We start from the raw sequence: 21,151 nt of genomic DNA on the forward strand, positions 1-21,151 counted from the left end.
TGAGCCACAAGCACACTGTCATTTCGCCTCAGGCTCCCCCTTGGCATCTCTTCTGAGTACCTGTCTTTCAGGGGAGGTGCCCAGGTGACTTGTATCCCCACAAACTGCACTCAGGGACAGGAGGTGGTGCGACTTAAGGATCATGGCCTGCCAGCAGTTCTTAAAGTAAACACAGGCTGGGTCAGGTGACAGTGGTGCACACCTGTAATCTCAGCCTCGGGGGGGGGGTGGGGGGGGGAAGAGACAGGTGGATCTCTGTGAGTTCAAGACCAGCCTGATCTAGAGAGTAAGTTCCAGGACAGCCAAGGCTACACAGAAACGAAACAAAAAAAGCACTGGCTGCTCTTGCAGAGGACCCAGGTCTGATTCCCAGCCCCCACATGGCAGCTCACTACTGTCTTAACTCCAGCCCCAGGGGATCTGACACTCTTCTGGCCTCTGGGAGTAGAAGGCATTCGTGTGGTACAGATGTCCATGCAGGCAAAATACTCGTGTACAATTTAAAATAATTTTTTTTTAAAGGACAGTATGGAACAATCCCAGGAGTGAGGGCAGATTTGTGCCCAGCTTCTATGCGTGATTAAACCAAGTGAGGGAGAGGGACAGTCCTGCCAGCCTCTTGCCATGGCCTTCCTGCATAGCCATCTGCCAGCAGCTATTTAGTGCCATTTGGTTAACGTATCCACGGGCTTGTAGCCATGACCACTGATTCACACCGGCAGGGTAACTGGTGGCCATCAGTAGCCATTGGATATGATGTTGACAGGCAAGATGTCTGTCTGCAAAGCCCGAGGAGCTGACTGCAGTGCCTTGCTTTTTATCCAGCTGCTGGAGCTCAGTTTTTTCTGCTGCTGCTCCCAGGGACGTTTTGTCTCCACGCCTACTAGAAAGCTGGCGGCTGCCTTGTCTCTCCTCCTTTCCGCTCAGGTGCCTGCAGGAAATCCCCTGGCCTTCGCCCAGCTATGGAAGATGGCCTGGTGCTTGGGGGCTCCAAGTACTGTCCCCTGCTTAGCCCCTGCTCTGAACGTCCTTCCCAGCCTCTCGCTCAAGCCTGCTTCCAGGTAACATTGGAGTAGTGGTTCTCAGCCTTCCTAATGCTATGACCCCTTAATACAGTTAATTCCTCATGTTGTGGCGACCCCCCCCCCCGGCCATAACATTTTTGTTGCCCCTTCATAACTATAAATGTGCTACTGTTACGAGTTGTACTGTAAATATAGGATTTGCAGATGGTCTTAAAGCCTGTAAAGGGTTGTAAGCCACAGGTTGAGAACCAGTCATTGGCATATAAAGTGCCCTGTAGTTGGGGTGGGGCACCATGCCCATTCAATTTGTCATAATCAGTTACTGTCTTGGTCTTGGGGTTTTTATGTTTGTTTGTTTGATGGAGTTTTTTGTTTTACTTTTGTTTGGTTTTGTTTGTGTTTTTGTTTTGTTTTTGCTTTTGTTGTATGGTTTTATTTTGTTTTATTTTAAGGCAGAGTGTCATATAGCCCAAACTGGCTTTAAACTCACCTTGAGTTTTTGAGGCTGTTGCCCCCGCCTCTCAGGTGCTGGAATTACAGGTGTGTGCCACCATGCCTGGTGTGTGTCGTGCTGAGATCAGACCTGGGCTTTCTATCTGATGGATAGACACTTTCCCTGAACCACATCCTCAGCCTTTTGAGGACATGTTTGCCACCATGACACACAAGTCCCAGTGGCTTGCTCGGCTTGATTATTATTTTTAATACAACCCAGACCCGTTGGCCATGGCAGTCCTCTCCATAGCGGCCGTGCCCTCTAACACCAGTCCTTAATCAGAAAAATGTAGCTGGGATCTTTAATCCCAGCACTCAGAAGGCAAAGGAAGGCGGATCCCTGTGAGCTCGAGGCCAGCCTGGTCTACAGAGAGTTTCAGGACAGGCAGGGCTACAGAGAGAAACCCTGTCTTGAAAAACAAAACAGAAATGCCGAGGCTTGTCTATGGGCCAGTCTAGTGGATGTGTTTCTCAACCAAGGTTCCCTTTTAGCTCACCCAAGCATTACATCAAGATGACAATTCAAAAACAAACAAAAACATAGTTTCCTTTTACTTGTGGAGCAGTGAAGGCCTATTCTACACAAAGGTATCCACCATGGGAACAGGAATTACAGAATTTTACTTGATACATGCATTTTGAAATTGTTTTTTTTTAAGATTTATTTATTATGTGTATAATGTTCTGCCTGTATGTATGCCTGCAGGCCAGAAGAGGGCACCAGATCTCATTATAGATGGTTGTGCGCCACCATGTGGTTGAATTGAACTCAGGACTTCCGGAAGAGTAGCTGGTGTTCTTAACCTCTGAGCCGTCTCTTCAGCCCTGGAAATTATTTTTAAAAACAAAAAACCAGCCGGGCGGTGGTGGCGCACGCCTTTAATCCCAGCACTTGGGAGGCAGAGGCAGGTGGATCTCTGTGAGTTCGAGACCAGCCTGATCTACAAGAGCTAGTTCCAGGACAGGCTCCAAAGCCACAGAGAAACCCTGTCTCGAAAAACCAAAAAAAAAAATAAATAAAAAAAATAAAAAAAAAATAAAAACAAAAAACCAAGTTGGGCATTGTGGTGCAGTCCTATAATCTTGGGACTTGAGAGAGACTTCAAAAAGGGATGGAGGGAGGGAGGAACTGAGGACGAGCGAAAGCCTGTTGAAAGAGTAAAGGCATATACAAAGATGCACACATCGTGAGACCATGTTCCCCGGGTGCTCAGGGGACGGCAAGCGCTCAGAAGCCTCCGGGCGGTTTCTTGGGAGGCACTTCTCTAAATCCTAACTTGGAGGGTCACTGGCATGAGAGCAGCCATTGCCTCCCTGCTCGGCTGCTGCTAAAGGTCTTGTCTATGCCATGCGTCGATTGTGCAGGCAGCAGAAAAGCCTGGCTGGAAAAATAAGCGTGCCTAGACAGAGGGTCCCCCGTTTCCTTCTTACCCCCAATCCTCTGATTGGGTTCTCAGAGGCTGGAGGGCAAACGCAGAAAGGAATCAGAGCTGGGCTTTGGCCAAGGGGACAGCTGGCTGCTGGGCCAGGCTGTGGCCACTCCTGGTCATCGAGGCAAAAGAAACAAGGAGCAGATGGGGAAAGCCTCAGGGACAGAACGAATGCAGGAAAGAACGGGCACAGTGATGTGACCGACTATCGGCCATGCAGGCTTTAGCTGTTAGAGCACTGTTGCCTACGCCGGCGCATCAGCAAAACAGCTCATAAGTCTAGTAGACCTGAGGTTAGCTACCATTTGACATCTCTAAATCTGCTGTTTGTGTGTCTCCCAGGGCCCCACCCATAACCCTATTTTTCAGCTAGACATGGTGGGGCCCGCACACCTGCAGTTCTCGCAGTGGGGTGTGGAGGTTGAGGGAGGATGGAACAAGACTTCAAATTTAAGGTCACCCTCAAAGCAGTTCCAGGCCACAGAGGGCAAGATGAGTCCCTGCTCCACCCCGTCCGGTTCATTTTTTTTCTAGTTTGTCACATTCTATGACAGAGTAAGGTGATGTGGGATTTCCCTCTGTACATTGTGATTACCATTTTTTCCTCATAAACTGCTTTGGGGGGCAGGAGAGATGGCTCAGCGTTAAGAGCATTGCCTGCTCTTCCAAAGGTCCTGAGTTCAATTCCCAGCAACCACATGGTGGCTCACAGCCATCTGTAATGAGGTCTGGTGCCCTCTTCTGGCCTGCAGGCAGACACGCAGACAGACAGAATATTGTGTACATAATAAATATTTTTTTAAAAAAGAAACTGCTTTGGACCTATAGCAAGGCAGAACTTAGGTAGGCAGGGAAAACTAAACAATGCTGGGGGGAATAAGGTGGAGTCAGAGAGAAGCCATGTAGCCCCTCCAGAGACAGATGCTAGGAACTAGACCCGGTAAGCCAGTTACATGGCAACACACAGATTACTAGAAATGGGTTAAATTAATATGTAAGAGTTAGCCAATAAGAAGCTTGAGCTAATGGGCCATGCAGTGTCTTATTAATAGTTTGTGTGATTATTTCAGGGCTGAGCAGCCAGGAGCCAACAAGCGGCTCTTCTTACAACAGTAAGATGTTGGTTAACATTTTTGGCAATCTGTGTCTGTCTCTGTGAGTGCAGGTTAAGAATGCGGAGGATGGAACCAGGTCCTAGGCAAGTAACCTACCACTGATCTACAATCCTGGTTGTGTTTGTGTGGCAAGTAACCTACCACTGATCTACAATCCTGGTTGTGTTTGTGTGTGTACCCACGCGTGTGTATGGTGTCTACATATGTGTGCAGGTATGCCCAGACATGTAGCGGCCAAAGGTGGATGTCAATGTCATTTCCTATTGCTCTTCACCTTCTTTGATTCTGTTTTATTTGCGTGTGGGTATATGTGTATGTGCAGGTGCGGATGGAGACCAGAAGAGGGCGTGTAAACTGCTTGAGGCTGTGGTCAGCAGGTGCTTGTGCGTGGTGCCTCTGACGTGGGTGCTATACCTAACTCTGGGCCTCTCTAAGAGCAGCAAATGCTTTTAACAGCTGAGCTTTATCTCTAGCCCACGTGTGTGTAACGTTGTGTGCACTTGAGCACCAGCAGATGTGTGGAGTCCAGAGGGCAACTTCCTGGAGTCAGTTTTCTTTGTGCCTTCACATGGAGCTAGGTTTGAACTCAGGTGTCCGGGTCAAGTGGTTGGTGCCTCTACCAGTGGAGCCGGCTCGCCAGCTCTCAAGCTTCCTTTGGTTTTTCGAGACAGGGTTTCTCTGTAGTTTTGGAGCCTGTCCTGGAACTAGCTCTGTAGACCAGGCTGGCCTTGAACTCACAGAGATCCGCCTGCCTCTGTCTCCTGAGTGCTGGGATTAAAGGCATGTGCCACCACCGCCTGGTTCAGACTTCATATTTGAGACTAGGTGGTTAGTAAGCACTTGGGATCCCCCTGACTCCATCTCCTCTTGCCCTACTACTGGGGTTAACAGTCACAGGCTACACCAGTCTGGCTTTTTTATTCTTTAAAAAAATATAATTTTAACATATATAGTATTATATAATGTGTATATTTTTAATGTGTTTTGCTTACTTGTATGCATGTGCATTGCCTGGCATGCATGCAAGTCGGAAAGAGAGTGTGGGATCCCCTGGAACTGTAGTTATGTATGGTTGGGAGCCACCATGTAGGTGTTGGCAATCAAATTTGGGCCCTCTGCAAGAACAAGTGTCTTAACCACTGAGCCATCTCTCCAGCCCTCAGGTCATTTTTGCAACAAGCACTTTACCCAACGAGCCATCTCCCCAGCCTCAAAATTGTAAGGAAAGAATACTCCTAGTAGAGGAGGAGTGGACATGGCTCCTGCGCACCCTTGCTGGAGTCCTGTGCTGTGTCAGTTACCTTGTGGGGGTGGGGATTTCTGAAGAGCTTTGCTCACTGTGGCTGGAGCCCCTGGAAGTCGGAGGATCATGGCTGCTGGCCAACCACAGGCTCGCCTGTGCTCCAGTGTTCTCTGTCATTTTCTGGCTTACAGGGTGAGAGAAGGAGGTGGGAATCTTCATTTCTTGGGCAATAAATGTCCATGATGAAGAAGAGTATGAAGCTGTAAGAGTGCGGATTTGAGTGGTGAGGGAAGTGGATGGCTTTGAGTAGCAATAAAAGGAGCTCGCTGATCCAAGGAGAGGAGTGAGATCATGGGCAGGGGAGGGGCCAGTCTCCTTCCTGTGAGGCGCGCGCCCAGCACTCTGCTTTTCTAGCTTCCTGAGTTCTTCTGCACTGTACCCTTCCCCCTCTCCCACTAGAATGGTTACACTTACAGCCATAAAGACCCTAAAAAACAAGAGCACCTGTCCACTATGTCTCTCAAATACCAAACAAGTACTTTTCCTACCCTACGTCCACTCCAGACCATCCAGAAGCCATTGTCCTCTAGCATACCTGAGTACCTGAGTGTGGGCAGCAGTTAACAATACTTGGTAAGAAAAGCCCTTTAACATAACCTGTTTACAGAAATCTAGATGATTCTGCCCTAAAGAGGTAAAGACAAGATCACTATGCGCGTTTCCTGATGCTGCCTTCTCCAGTGCCTTCCCTTGGAAGACGAGTGGGAGGGCCAGAGACTGCCAAGGTCTCGCAGAGGTCCAAGTCTCCAGATGTGACCTGTGAGGTGGCTGGGACTTCTCTCTAGCCAGGTAGAGAATGTGAGGGTGTGAGCAGTTCTCGTGCTCAGCGCTTCAGTGCCAGCATCTCAGAAGTCTCTACTTCCAAGTCTTGACAGCGAAATACTTAAAGTTCTGGGGTTAGCTGACAGATTTATGGCTCCAGGTGGCATAAATCTTATAGCTGTGTGCTGATGCTGGCAGCCTGGCCCTCAGCAGCCCAGAAACGCCTTGGCTCCAAGCAGCTGCTGGGAGCAACAGCAGAGAACCCAAGTATTCAAACTCCAAGCTTCAGGACCAGGATCCTCAGCCTTCTTCAAGGTCTGGAAGCTGTTTCTAAAATGCAAGTCCATCTCGTACCTTCTAACAAGCCCACATCTAGACCACGCGTGGATTGTCACTTCTAACCACAGCTCACATCTAGACCACGTGTGGAATGTCACTAACAACAGCCAACACCTGGACCACGCGTGGAATGTCACTTCTAACAACAGCCCACATCTGGACCACGCGTGGATTGTTGTTTCAGACACTATGCATGGCTCCTCCTGGCATCCAAACATTCCTGTGAGCTTCTAAGCAGGAAAACACTTCTAGCCTCTGCCTTTGCCCTCACGCCTCTCTCTGGATCACAAATGCATGCTCCAACCCAGCAGTAAGTCACCAGGTAGTCTTCTGTTTGCAGCGATGCTCTCGAGAAACCTGCAGCCTCAGAAGCAGGCACACCAATCAGTAATACAGTAGTTACGTCTGTTCTCACAGTGTGCTTTAGACACTCAAGGGTGGGATTACTTTCATTTTACAGAAAACTGTAGGTCAGTTAAGCAACTTACCCAGGATTTCTAAGCAACCAAATGTAAATAGAATTCAAAACCTATTCCCTTATTCTTTTGAAAATGGAAGATGACAAACACCGTTTGTATTCCCCTCGGAATCTGAGTCGGCCTCCTTGGAGGCTTCACCTTCAGGGCCAGGCAGTCCTGCTTGCTACACTTGGACCCTGTAGGAAGCAAACCAGTCAATTCCATCTCATTTCCAAACACCTGAAGGAAACCATGATGAATTCTAGTACAGCCTTTGGATAGGACGAAGCACACACATGCCAGTTTGTAGAAAACTATTCCAAGACAAACCTAAAAGCCCATGTATTCAAAGGGGACAGAACAACATTAATTTGTAACCAAAATAAACCCATCAACTCCCAGTCCCAAACAGAAACAGTTTGGAACTCTTTTTAAAAGTATTCTCAGGACCGGAGAGATGGCTCAGCTATTGAGAGACTAGCTGCTCCTCTAGAGGTTGAGTTCAATTCCCAGCAACCACATGGTGGCTCACAGTAATCTGTAATGAGATATGACGCCCTCTATTGACCTGCAGGCATAATGCAGACAGAACACTATACATAATAAAATCTTTAAAAAATACTGCACACTAGTTCCAAACACCGCAATTCAACCAGATAAGTGATCATCAAAGCGCCATCAGTTAAGTGCTTGAGTCAGTCGCTAATGTACAAAGCTGACTGCTTCATCCCCCTGGTCCAGCTACTCACACTGCTCTGAGTGAACAGACTGTAGAAGGGGCTGTTAAAATAAACAGAATCACAGCAAGCAACTGTGTGCATAGCCTAAAATCTCAGAAAACCTAGTCCATTCCTAGTCCAATTCATTATCCACCACACACAGACCCACCCATCTTCCATTCTTTTTGGTTTTGTTTTTCGAGACAGGGTTTCTCTGTGTTGCTTGGAAGGCAGTCTTGGACTAGCTGTTGTAGACGAGGCTGGCCTCAAACTCACAGAGATCTGCCTGCCTCTGCCTCCCACGAGTGCTGGGATTAAAGGCGTGCGCCACCACCTCCTGCCTTTCTTCATTCTTAAATCCAACTCATCACCCAGAGAACAGAGCCAGCTCCTACTTGATTTGCCTCACAATAAAACACCATTACCACAAAAGTTCCTCTCATTTGGAATGATCTCTCCTGAGCACCAGGTCTGTGCCCCTTGCACGGCAGGGCTCCCAGTGTGACCACACTAATTCCTAGGCTGTCACGTCCCCTTCTATCTTAGAGTCCAGTAGGCTGTGTCCTCTCAGTCAGCATGCGTCAAATCAAACAGGCACTCCTAACTTTTGCAAATGAAGAGAAACAACCAGAAGAACTGAGGTCAGTTGACGTCACAACAGGGCAACACCAAGTCCAAAGCTTAACCAGGAAAGGAACCATAAGATTTAGGAACTTAGATCTATGTCCCTTCTCTACAAAATCCACCTCACTTGGGACATCATTCTCACTGTGGGTTACAAATCTATTCCGCTGGTCACTCTGTAGACCAGGCTGGCCTGAACTCACAAAGATCCATCTGCCTCTGCCTCCTGGATGCTGGGATTAAAGGCCTTACTTTAACATTGATAATGTGAACTGGGAAGTTGAGGCAGGATGACTGAGGCTGGAGTAGGAATGGCCCCATAGGCTCATATATGTGAGCTCAGTCACCAGGGAGTGGTACCGTGTGAAGAGTAGGAAGTGTGGCCTTGTTGGAGGACGCGTGTAGCTGAGCTGAGAGCTGAGGTTTCAAAAGCCCACGCCAAGCCCAGAGTCTCTCTGCCTGCCATCAGGATGTGGTTCTCAGCTACTGCTTCAGTGCCTGCCTGCATGCTGCCATCTTCCCCACCACTATAATTAAATGTTTTCTATTATAAGTTGCCTAGGTCATGGTATATCTTCACAGCAATAAATCAGTGACTAAGATAATGACTTCGTTCAAGGCCACCTGAAGCCACATAGCAAGATCAAAAGGCATAAAGAGCACGCGCAAACACACACATTAAAAAAAAACAAAAACAAAAAAACCCCAAGTCCAGAAAAGGTTTAAGTTGGGAAGAATTCCCGAGTTCTGCTGCAGCCCCGAGCACAGCTCCTTCCAGGGGCACAGAAGCTCTCCCTGAGTTGAAGACCACCTCATCCCTTCAGCTTTTCCAAATAGCCAACCTGAGCCATCTGGGTTCTGTCCTAACAGCCCTGGCTTGCAGACCACAGAAAACCTCCAAAAGTGGTTCTGCACCAACCATGATAAAACAGCCCCTAAAAATAAAAAAGAAACGGGGATGGGGCTGTTGGGACAGCTCAGTGATTAGGAGCACTGACTGCTCTTCCAGAGGACCCTGGTTCAATTCCCAGCACCCACGTGGCAGCTCACACCTGTCTTTATCTCAGTTCCAAGGAACCCAACACCCATAGTGAAACATCAATACATATAGAATAAAAATAAATTTAAATAAATGAGGTGCTGGAGAGGTGGCTCAGGGGTTCAGAGTACCAGCTGATCTCCACAAGGTCTAGGTTTAATTTCCAGTCCCGCGTGGCTGCTCACAACAATCCGCTAACTCCAGCTCCCTCTTAGGGCCTCGGCATTCACCAGGCACTCAGGTGTGCACATACACGCATGCTCTCAAACACGCAATTAGACCTTTTATTAAATAAATAAATGAAAACCACAGGTCAAATGGAAGATACTTTTCTCAGGACAGTTCTGGTCCTTGCAAAAGTTCAGCTAAGAGTGCAGGGGCAGACAGTCCAGGGTAGCAGCCACATGGGAAAGAAGACTCCATCATGTGTCCTGAGCTTCAAACCAATTTGAAGTTTTTGTATTTCACAATTTATATTTTTATTAGGGTCCATATTCTGCTAAATAAAAGCAGTTACAAGACATTTAAGAAACTATACAATTTATGTCTTGGGAATTTAATTTCATTCAAAAAACGAAACAAAACAAAACTTGGTGTACATTTGCCTAGCTTAAAATGTTGTTTCGTCCATGGTCTACGGTACACGAATGTGGAAGACTTGATTCCATCACTCAAAATCACCCCATTAGTATTTTAAAATGTTTTACAACAGAAAGCTTGTCCTCTCAATAAATATCCAGTCTCATTCAGCATGTAAAAAATAATTTAAAGCCCACTGATACACACACTCACGTACACAGAATGGAAGCTAATACTTTGAGATCCACTTTTATTTTCTTTTTCCTCCTCACATACAGAACTTCTCACACATTTCTTGCAGCTAAAGTCACTTGATGTTGGCAAGGTACCATTTTATCCCTAAACTTTGTTGGCATCAAAATATGACAGTTACCAGTGTTAAATCCATGAAATATTTACACAGCACAGCACATGAAGCTTTAGACGTTTGGCAATTACACACAGAAGACGAGCCCCCCCCCACTCTGCATGTTTGGAATTGGGAGCTCACTGGTCCCTATCTGGCGACCGTACACTGGTTCAAAGGGCAGCAGAGGCAGCAGGCAGTTACTTCAGAGGACACTGAACACTATGATCTGGAAGCACGTTATGATGTCATCCCAGTGTGTACCACATCACCTCCTCCAAGGTGGCCTCATCATCCTAGAATGGCAGGTCCAGCTGATACAAAATGGGGACAGACGTTTATTCTGTGGAGACACCCTACTCCTAGGGGCTCACTGTGACCTTGAACACAACTCGTCCCAAAAACTTGTCACGGTCATCCTTGGTTTTTAGGTTCTTTGGTCCATCAATTTGACACTCAACTGTTACTTCTTTCTTGACAGAACTAGATCCAAAGATGACCTGGACGGCAACTAGGGGCTGTCGATACCCAACCTAGCAAATGGAGGAACAAATATTAGTCACAATTCTTTGGTAAATTCACCTACACTTAGAAACCCAGTTGCAACTTCTTTGAAGCAAAGTCTCAATTTGTAGCCCAGGCTGATTTCATATTTCCAAGCCACTTGTCTCAGGATTACAGACATACCCTACCATCTCTTATTTGCCTTGTAATATTAAGTCTATGAACTTAGCCTATTATCTTATTTTCTTTACCTTCCTTCTTGCTATGGCTATTCCCTTAGCACAGCTTTGAGGGCATCTTGTTGGTAACTGCATCGTTTGACTCAACCTCTGGATGTCCTGATCCCTGGCAATTCCATTCTGATCCCAACATATTAGTACATTCCACTTACAAATGTATTTTTATGAGATTCTAGCTGTTCCAAAAATCTTAAAGATGATGTATATCCACTATGGGCTCAGTTACACATTACTGTAATCATTTCACTTACACACACCCTTTGTCTGGCATAACTGGGATATGAACCCACTACTGCTCCTTGCGATCACTATGGCTGTTTGTAGGAACAAGCCTACTGATAACTGATTCAGGCAAGAATAACAAATGCTAAAGCTTTCCAAATAGCTGACATACAAAGTTTATGTTCTCCATACTTACTGAAGAACAAAAAAAAGTGTAACTTTACAGTGTGGAAGCCTGGCTGAGCACCCCAAGAGATTGTGGCCAACACACAGTAATGGACTCAGTCAACAGTGACCTTTCCTATATGACTTCAAATAGAATACATCTACTCTCTTCCAAAAAAATACAAATAAACTTAACCATATACATACAAACAAACAAACTCCAATCGAGTCCTCCCCCATCCCAGACCTAGTTCTGAAGCATACAGAAGCAGGAGACAGAGGGGCCGAGAAGCCACAGCACAGCCCCTCACAAGGCAGCCATGCTTGTCATTTAGCCCGATGATGCACAGACGGGTAAGATAACATGTTAAGATCTGCTAGCATGCTTTCAGAACACACTATTCTAGGCATTTTGAGTTGGGAAGAATTTTTTTTTTAAATATTTATTTATTTATTTATTTATTTATTATGTATACAATATTCTGTCTGTGTGTATGCCTGAAGGCCAGGAGAGGGCGCCAGACCTCTTTACAGATGGTTGTGAGCCACCATGTGGTTGCTGGGAATTGAACTCAGGACCTTTAGAAGAGCAGGCAATGCTCTTAACCACTGAGCCATCTCTCCAGCCCAGTTGGGAAGAATTTTAAGGTAAGTTTAAAGACATGACAAAACTTTATGGTTTTCTGAAGATTTATATTTCAAAATCTTAAAATCACAAATCCTGCTGTGTCTAAACAATGAGTTTTTACATCTGACCTGTGAAGAGTACCTACAACTTTCCGAGCAAAAACAAAGCCAGCATTCTGAAAAGAGCCATCATCCTTGAGTCTGGATACGGCGCTGTTGTGCTGTCAGTGTGGTCTCCACTAGTCCTCCCCATTTCTTAGGAACCAACAGAAAATGTGTATGACGAACAAGTGACAACATATCTGTGTCTATCACAGATGGGCCATCTCATATCTCAGTACATGCAGTTTCCTAAGAGATGACTCTAAATACTTACGTGCCGTTTTTTCCCATAGTATGGAAAATACTTTAAGTCTATAACTCCCTGGTCAGGATAAGTTGATATATTTGCTATGTTATTTTCCTAGAGTTGAAAGCAAAAGAAATCATTTTTAGGTCACAGCAAAGACTTCAAATATGTTTACAATTACCGACAATTCCTAGTTATGATGAAATTGCTTCAGCCACATTCATTACAAGTGTTTCTGAGAACTGCTTGTTTTTGCTGTTGAGACAGGTCTCATTGTGTAGCTCAGCCTTGTCTTAAAGCTACGGCAATCTGCCCATATCAGCCTCCCCAAATGCTAAGATTTCAGGCATGCACTACTACATGACTGCTCATCTTGATTATTAATATTACATAGTCAAATGCTTCAACATAAACTATCCTGGTACTTCTTATATTCCCAATATACCCTAGGAGTCTTTTCTCAGTTACAGTGGATGCTGCCGCCTATGAACTGCAAAGCCAGCTCTTTGACCACTGACAGCAAACGGACCAGTTAGTTTGGGCTGAGGTTTCCCTAATGAATGAAATATTATGCTTCCAGATTTTAAGTAATAGAGTCCAAAGAGTAGCACTCAGACCTAGAAGTAGGTAGAGGCTACATTACAGTTCAGAACCATAGCTGTAATCAGGATAAACCACCATGCAACAAACAGAAAAAGAATTCATAGTTCTATGAATAAAGAGAGAAAAGCACCAAGTTCCAACCAGTCAGTCACTGAGTATCTGTGTCTACACATCCCATTCATGGCGCCTAAGTGGATCCCTGGCACTGAGACAAACACAACTCCAACAAGTCAGCTCCAAGCTCACAAGCATCACTCAACACCTCGGCTTTTGATCTGGATGAACTAACTCAGACTCCTGTGTGGTGCTGGAAGCTTGTGTGTGCTGAGCACATGTGTTACCGTCGATCTGCAGGCCAGTCTGTGGTGTCTACTTTTGAGAGCTCACAGAGAAGAAACGACAAACTCTGACTACATAGACAGCAGTCTTGCTCTCTGCTTCTTTACTTCGTGACCATGTGTGTGCGTGCATGTATACAACATAATCACCACACTCATAAGCAACAGGCAGGGACCGTACAGATGACACCCTCCCTTCCATTGATGTTCCATAGGCTTTTGTTTTGTTTTTTTGAGACAGGCTCTGGCTATGTAGTCCAGCTTGGATTATAGCATTTATCATCATGTAGCAAGACAGACAGCAAAAAGAGAAAAGAAAACCCAAGTTCTAATGACCTAGATAAAATGATAGGAAAGCCAGTAGATAATGACTAAGAAACAATGGCCACATTTAAGAATGATCACCCATCGGGGTGTTACTAATAGGGGTGTTCCTGGCAGCTGTCACTCACCAGCACTGTATGCTTAGCACGCAGGTGTAAGCGGTTTGATCCTTAGTGCTTAAAATTTTACATTTTATGTGGCACATGCCTTTAATCCCAGCACTCAGGAAGCAGAGGGAGGCGGATCTCTGAGAGTTCGAGGCCAGTCTGGACTACAAACAAGTTCCAGGACAGCCAGGGCTGTTACATAGAGAAACCATATCTTGAAAAACCAAGAAATTGTTTTTAACATTTTACACGAAGAAGTCATACTGATGAGAATGTTTCTATGTTAACTAATTTACTTTAAACTTGGCACTAATGTGACTTTCATGCTAAGAGCGCAGAAGTGTATTGTAAGTAGAGCTTTAGAAGAATTTATCGAGAAAAGTTTAGTTACTGGGAAGATGAGATGGTTCAGAGGATAAAGCTCTAATCTCATACATGCTATTGCACAAGTACACACACACACACACCAAACATCAAATAACAAAAAGCATTCAGCTAACATGTGACATGCATGTAGTTTTATTTGAAATCAACCCCCTTTTTGAAAAAGGGTCTCATGTAGCTCTGACTGTCCAGCAACTCACTATGCAGGCCCAAACTCACTGAGATCCACCTGCCTTAACCTCCCAAGTGCCAGGATTAAAGACGTACATCACCACACTAGGCTTATCCCCTTCCCACCCCCAAAGGTGTAGGGTTTTGTATTGTTTCGTGTAATTTGGGGATACTGGGTTTTTACTAGGTAGCCTTAGCAGGCCTAGAACCCACTATATAGACCAGGCCTTAAACTCTGAGGTTTGCCTACCTTGGTTTCCCAAGAGCTCATATTAAAGGCACAGACAGGTAGCTCAGGCTAGTCTCAAACTTTTAATTCTCCGTCCCATCCTCTCGAGTGCAGACATTATAGGCATGTAAAACTGTGCCTAGTTAAGATTCTACTTCTCTAAGATTCTTGGGGGAACTGAGTGTGGCAATGCAGAGGTAAAGCGACCTGTCTCTGGTTGTAATCTCCGCACTCACCTAGAAGGAGCTACAGGCTTTGTTCAATCCCTCCAAACACTGGCTAACCATCAAAGGGCAGCGCCAAAGCAGCCACTCAGTGAGGCCTGGACAGCAGCAGCAGCACCTGGGGTTCAGGAGCACAAATTCTGGACTCTCCCCATATAGGACTGGGGACCAACAAGCCCAAGTGATTCTGAGGCATGACGATGTTTGCACGGCAAAGTTTCTGCCCAAGTAAGAAATTCATCTCTGACTTAAGAAATTATGTTTTCTCCTGAACGTTAAGAGCAAGTTCAATGCAACATCTTAGTTTATTCTGCATACAGCTGGAGATGGACACTAATATCAGCACACTGACAAATTTCGAGCTTAAACATGCTTCTTTAGACTTTTTACTCATCGTTTATACATTTGTCTTAGTTGTATTTGTAGCATGGAAAGAAAACAAGTTATAGGATGAAGTGCACAGCACTTTCCTAAGGAGAAAAAAAATGCAAAACAGAAGCAAAAGAGCACCTCTACCTTAAGGAAAAATAGCAGATTTCATTAATTACCAGGTGACACTGATAATTTTTAAGACTTGAAAAAAATCCTGATACAGAACAGGACCCCTGGGGTTGTAATGCCAACTTCATTACTAAACTAGAAAAACACATCCTAAGACTGATGAAATGCAGTGTATGTGAACAAATACGGGCAGAACAAACAAGTAGAAATTGTCCTTTTAAATAGTATATTAGATGGCCGGGTGGTGGTGGTGGTGCATGCCTTTAATCCCAGCACTCGGGAGGCAGAGGCAGGTGGATCTCTGTGAGTTCGAGGCCAGTCTGGTCAACAAGAGCTAGTTCCAGGATAGGCTCCAAAGCTACAGAGAAACCCTGTCTTGCAAAACAAAAAAACAAACAAAAATAGTGTATTAGCAGATACAGGGTCACCCTAAAAAGTCTGGTCATGCTTATTTTTAAGTATTTGAAAAACATGAAAGCTGAGCGGTGGTAGCACACACCCTTAAGCACTCAGGAAGCAGAGGCAGGCAGATCTGAGTTCAAGGTCAGTCATGGAAACACAGAGAAACCCTGTCTCAAAGGGAATAATAATAATAATAACAAAATAATAAAGAAGAAAGGAGAAGAAAAAGAAACATGAAAGCATAGTAACTGAAATACTAACCTTTGGCGCGCACAGTATCCGTGGGACTCCCAGTGGTATTAATTCAATTATCTAAGGTTAAGAACATAGTCAACACACATAAATGCAATGGAACCTCCTCTTCTGTTGCTGGGGGTCAGGGCACAGCAACCGAGATTAGCACTACCCTGTATATTCAACTCAGCTATACTAACCTGTGTATTACAACATAAAAACCAACCTTCCAATGTAGTTAATGACTGTACCGAAGCAATGCAGTCATGTACTTGCCACACTTAGAACAACAAACCTTTAAATTACAGGGACAGAATATAACAAACTATTCTGTTTACTTGTTTTGAGAAAGGATTTTGTTTATAGCCTAGGCTAGCCTTAAGGATACTCCTGTCTCCACCTCCCAAATGCTGAGATCACAGATATGCACTACCACACTCACTTACAATATAATATTCACTATGAAATATGTTCAAACTACCCCTTCTCCTAATGGCACATATTGAGAAGAATCCCTCTCCCCCACAGTAAGTTTTAGTGGTGATAAGACCAAAGCCAGGGCCTTGACCACACTAGGTAAACACTAACCTGAGTTGTAATCCCAGCCTTTGCACCTTTTAGAATTGTAGTCATCCATCTACTTAAAAATTATTTTTTTCATTTATTCGTGAGTGTGTGTGTGTGTGTGTGTAGGGGATATATGTAGAAGACCAAGGACAAATTCCATGATTTGGTTCTCTTCTTCCACATGGGTAATAGAAAGCCAAACTCAGTTCAGGCTGGTGGCAAGTGACTTTATCACCAGCTCTATCTTCTAAGGTTTTGTTGTTGTTTTGCATTCTGAATTCAAATTCAAAGGTTTTCAAGACGTAAAGAGGCCTCCAAACGTCAAGCCGTGGAAGCCTGTAGAATGGCATGGACAGCAGCACCTGTCTTCTACTCATAGCTCTGGAAGCACTCGGAATGCTGCCAGCTGGATCCGAAGCTGTCCTGTGAGCCGCAAAGCCAGCCTTTAAAGCGAGCAAGATCTCTGAGTCCCATCATGCAAAGGCCATTTCTAAGAATATAAACTCAGAAGGTGGTCCTCTGAACAGGAGTAGATTTTCAGCAATATAGCAAATACAGTAAGGACAGATGCTGCAGGCCGGTGTTACTGAAGACATTCTCATAAAATGAATGTATTTCCTTACCTACAGCAGAGATCAAGTTCCACATTCCTCTGGCTTACTGTTCTGGCCTTAGTTAAATCTTGTTAAAACATCCCACTAGCACTGGCTATAACTACAACACTGTATTGTGCTCATTAGTATATGGTTTATTTATATTCCCACTATTTAATTCTACATACCACTATAAGCTTTAGTACTATTTACAAAAATACATAAAATCCACAATTAAACTATGAACCTTGGCCATATTCATTTCCCCTAAAGCATTAACTAGTACTGCTAGCCTTTTAAGTGAATTATTCCAATAAGATGACACTTAATAAGGCATGAACTCAGGCAGAGAAGCCTAAAAAGCAGCTATCAGCTTCACAGCTGCACCTCGTGTACATATGACTGCTAGAAACGAGCAGCAGTGGAGGTAAAAGAAGTACGTACTCTGTTCATTTTCACAAGAATACAAGGCTGGCCTTTGGAATAGCCAAAATCAGCATCATTCACACCACTGCAATCTTGAAGCAAGGAAACTGGAAACTGACATGCTTGATAAACTGGACCATTCTGTTCAAAAACTTCTCCATCGGGGCAGTTTGTGAGATTCTTCTGTTCTTCTACAGAATATGCTAAAAAGGAAATGTGTGTGCCAGATCAGCCAAGAAGAGATACCAAACACAGCCACAAACAAGTCAAACTATTCCTCAAACCATCGTTTTTCAAAGACAACAGCAGCAATGTGAATTACCAGGTAACAATAGCGAGCGCTCAGTAGAGGCTAAGCTCGTTCCGTTGCCTGGTAACAGTTAGCCAGTGCCCTTAAGCTTCTGGCTTCCAAGAGTGCCCGGGCTAAATAACAGAGCTGTTTCACCACTATGCCTGGCGCTAGCAACAGCTACAATGGCAAAGATGTGCAAAGGTGTTGCTACTGCCCCCCGGGGCCTACAATGTCATTGGGGGGGCGGGGGGGACAGTATATTCAGCACGGCAGAGCGATGGAAAGAAACGGCACTCTAACAGTTTACAGCAAGGGGACGCCACTGACCTGAAAGCAGGGGAGGAAAAGCTGGACCATGGAAATTTGTAAAAACTGTGAAGTACTGAGGCAGAAGGGTTGCCAAAAGAACCGTGATGTTCTATTAAAAGATTTTATACCAGGCAGAGTGGTTACAGGCATGACTGCATTTATGTCAGTATCTATGCTGGGCAGAACAGATCCATGAGGGACGTGAAACAGACCCGATGCAGCACTATAAGATGCCAGCTGAGAAAGGTGCTGCGTATGGGGACGGCAGGGGTAACTAGGTACATTTAAACCAAAGAAGTACAATGTTTAGGAACCAGAAAGACGGTCCAGCGAAAGCCATTCAGAATTAGGATACACTGTTGAAGTACCCTAGTGACAGCTACTGGCATGGGTATACAACTGGAACCACAAAAGGCCATCCAATACAACACAAACAGAAACATTTCAAAGGGAACTCTTTCAGAAGGAAATGTAGTGGGAATTTTGTTTTGTTTTTGATACTTTGTGGATAAGAAGGTTATCAACAGTAATGGCTAATCCAGACTGTCATCTCCACACAACTGAAGAAGAGCCGCCATCAAACTAGCTTAATGAGCCTGACAAATTTTTTTCTTTTTTTTGGTTTTTCAAGATGGGGTTTCTCTGTAGCTTTGGAGCATGTGCTGGATGGAACTCACTCTGCAGACCAGGTTGGCCTTGAACTCACAGAGATCTGCTTGCCTCTCTGCCTCCCGAGTGCTGGGTTTAAAGGCATGTGCCACTAGCACCCAGCTGAGGAATATTCTTAACTGTTAATTGATGTAGAAGGGCCCAGCCCACTGTGGACAGTGCCATCCCTGAGCAGTGGACGGGGGCTGTATTTAAAAAAATAAATAAATAAATAAGCCAGTAGGCAGCTCCATGGTCTCTGCTTCATCTCCTGTCCTGACCAACTTCCCTCAAGGATGAACTAGAAGTTGGTGAGCTGAAACACACCCTGCTCTCCCTGACTTGGTTTTGATGGTGGTCATCACAGCAACAGAAAGCAAACTACAACACAAGGGCATCTGTCTCTGAGAAGGGTGGTGGAGACTGAACTCCAGGCTTCATTGTGCTAAACATGTCATCTACGTCTGAGCTGCAACCCAGTCACATGCATTTAGTTGAAAGCAAAGAATCCGGGACTGTCTGAGAAAGCTCTGCTCATTGCTCCTCCACACACTCCCCAGGGCGTCCGTCCTCTGGAGCAAAGGCTGCTGTTTAGAATGGCTGTCAAGCAGACTTCCACTTCTACACAAAATTAAATGCAAGGAGCTGGGAGTGTGAGGGCATGATGGGAACAAAGACAATTACAGTTCCAGAGTAACCAGAGTCCTGTACACCTGAGGAAAGCTTGAAATAAGAATGTTTAAAAAAGTTAATTTTAACAAAATAAAACTTTCAATTTAGAATCTATCAGAAGAAGGGAAAAAAAAGAGACCCTTTACTTTTTTTTTTTTTTTGGTTTTTTGAGACAGGGTTTCTCTGTTGCTTTGGAGCCTGTCCTGGAACTAGCTCTTGTAGACCAGGCTGGCCTCGAACTCACAAAGATCCACCTGCCTCTGCCTCCCAGGTACTGGGATTAAAGGCGTGCACCACCACTGCCCGGCTGAGACCCTTTACTTTTAAACCATATATTTGTCTTTGGACATTGGGAAGGAAATTTCTAAAAAACCAACGACAGGTGAATATTTAAAAACAAAACCAGTGTACTAGGTGAAATGACTGAGCACATAAAGCAGCTTCTGCTATAGCCTGATGACCCCAAATCCAGTCCCCAGAATTTACGTAAGAGAGAACGCTGCTCCTACAAGATGTCCTTTGGTTAACAAACAAATATATTCCTAATTTTAAAAAAAAAGTAATAAAAATCCAAAATAAAAACAAAACTCCAAGGGGATTAAAAGGCACAGTAAGCTCTGGAGAGTTTTTAAGTATAAACAAAATGAGAGAAACATAAGATACAACACAGAGCTGTCACACTGGAGAACCTAATCACAGCTGAGTATGAAATGTTTCAGGTCACTGAAGGCTCAACTGAAAAGCCTCATCACCTCCCAGCAAAATGGTTTTGAAAATGAAATCCAAAAAAGCACTTTAATTTTATCTCAAATTTTAATCTCAAAATTTAATTTTATCTCAATGTTAATTTGAGATAAGAAATTATAAGCCCAGACTTGGTATTAAGGCAAGAGGCCATATGTGTTCAAGGCCAGTGTGGGCTAGATTCTATCTCAGGAAGAAAAATTGTACTAGTAAAGATACAGAAAACAGGGCTGGAGACATGGCTCAGGTTAAGAGCACTGGCTGCTCTTCCAGAGGTCCTGAGTTCAATTCCCAGTAACCACATGAGAAAACTCCGTAATGAGATCTGGTGTGTAGGCATATATGCAGAAAGAATACTGTATACTTTATAAATCTTAAAATCTTCAACAAACAAAAAGCCAAAACCAAAAAGATCCATTCTGCAGTCTGGTTTCAAAAGTCTTCTTGGTGATTCTTCAAACACGAGATCAATCCATGTATACTCACTTCTTAAATCTCCCATCCTGGTCAATTATAGGAGGCAAAAGAATACAACAGGCCTCTAAGGACCTTCAAAACCCGGTCCTCCTTTAAGACCCAATGTCCATCTCCTACTACTTCCAGCCACTCTTCCTCCCGATGAACGTGACTTTAGACAGTTCTCTGGCTCCCTCGTCCTTCAAGGGTTTAGTGTCAACCAGGCATCTCAGCCCAGCCTTCAAAACCCACAATCCAGCTGGGGGGGGGGGGGAGGTGGTCACCATGAATCCCAGCACTTCAGAGGCAGAGGCAGGAAGATCTTTGTTTGAGGCCAGTCTCGTCTACAGAGCTAGTTCCAGGTCAGGCTACATAGAGAAACCCTGTCTCAAAAAAACAAGCAAAAACTAGATGGGGAAGAATGCTAAAGGAACGAAGCTGTGATCAGTGAAAGCACCGCCAGAGCAGAAGCACTAGCACTAACAGTCTAGCAAGACAGACAGTGGTGCTGGGAAAGCTTCTCCATGACTTTGGCAACTAGGGAACAACTGTGGTGTACTGTGTGGCTGAGAAGGGATAAGATGGTC

At 44.7% G+C, this 21,151-nt stretch overlaps 1 protein-coding gene across 1 annotated transcript in view; it reads right to left on the bottom strand.

Moving 5' to 3' along the window:
* Window positions 1-9,727: 9,727 nt before the first annotated feature.
* Atp1b3 (ATPase Na+/K+ transporting subunit beta 3) overlaps window positions 9,728-21,151 on the bottom strand; it is a 31,827-nt gene continuing 20,403 nt past the window's right edge. Inside the window, exons 4-7 of the mRNA XM_057767369.1 lie at window positions 17,462-17,646; window positions 15,885-15,935; window positions 12,368-12,454; window positions 9,728-10,767 (exon numbers count right to left, since the gene is read on the bottom strand). Of these exons, the coding sequence (XP_057623352.1) occupies window positions 10,597-10,767; window positions 12,368-12,454; window positions 15,885-15,935; window positions 17,462-17,646 (494 nt within the window). The 3' untranslated portion in view covers window positions 9,728-10,596. The remainder of the gene's footprint in view (window positions 10,768-12,367; window positions 12,455-15,884; window positions 15,936-17,461; window positions 17,647-21,151) is intronic.

Source organism: Chionomys nivalis, chromosome 4 (genome assembly GCF_950005125.1).
Source record: "Chionomys nivalis chromosome 4, mChiNiv1.1, whole genome shotgun sequence".
Taxonomy (NCBI): Eukaryota; Metazoa; Chordata; class Mammalia; order Rodentia; family Cricetidae; genus Chionomys; species Chionomys nivalis.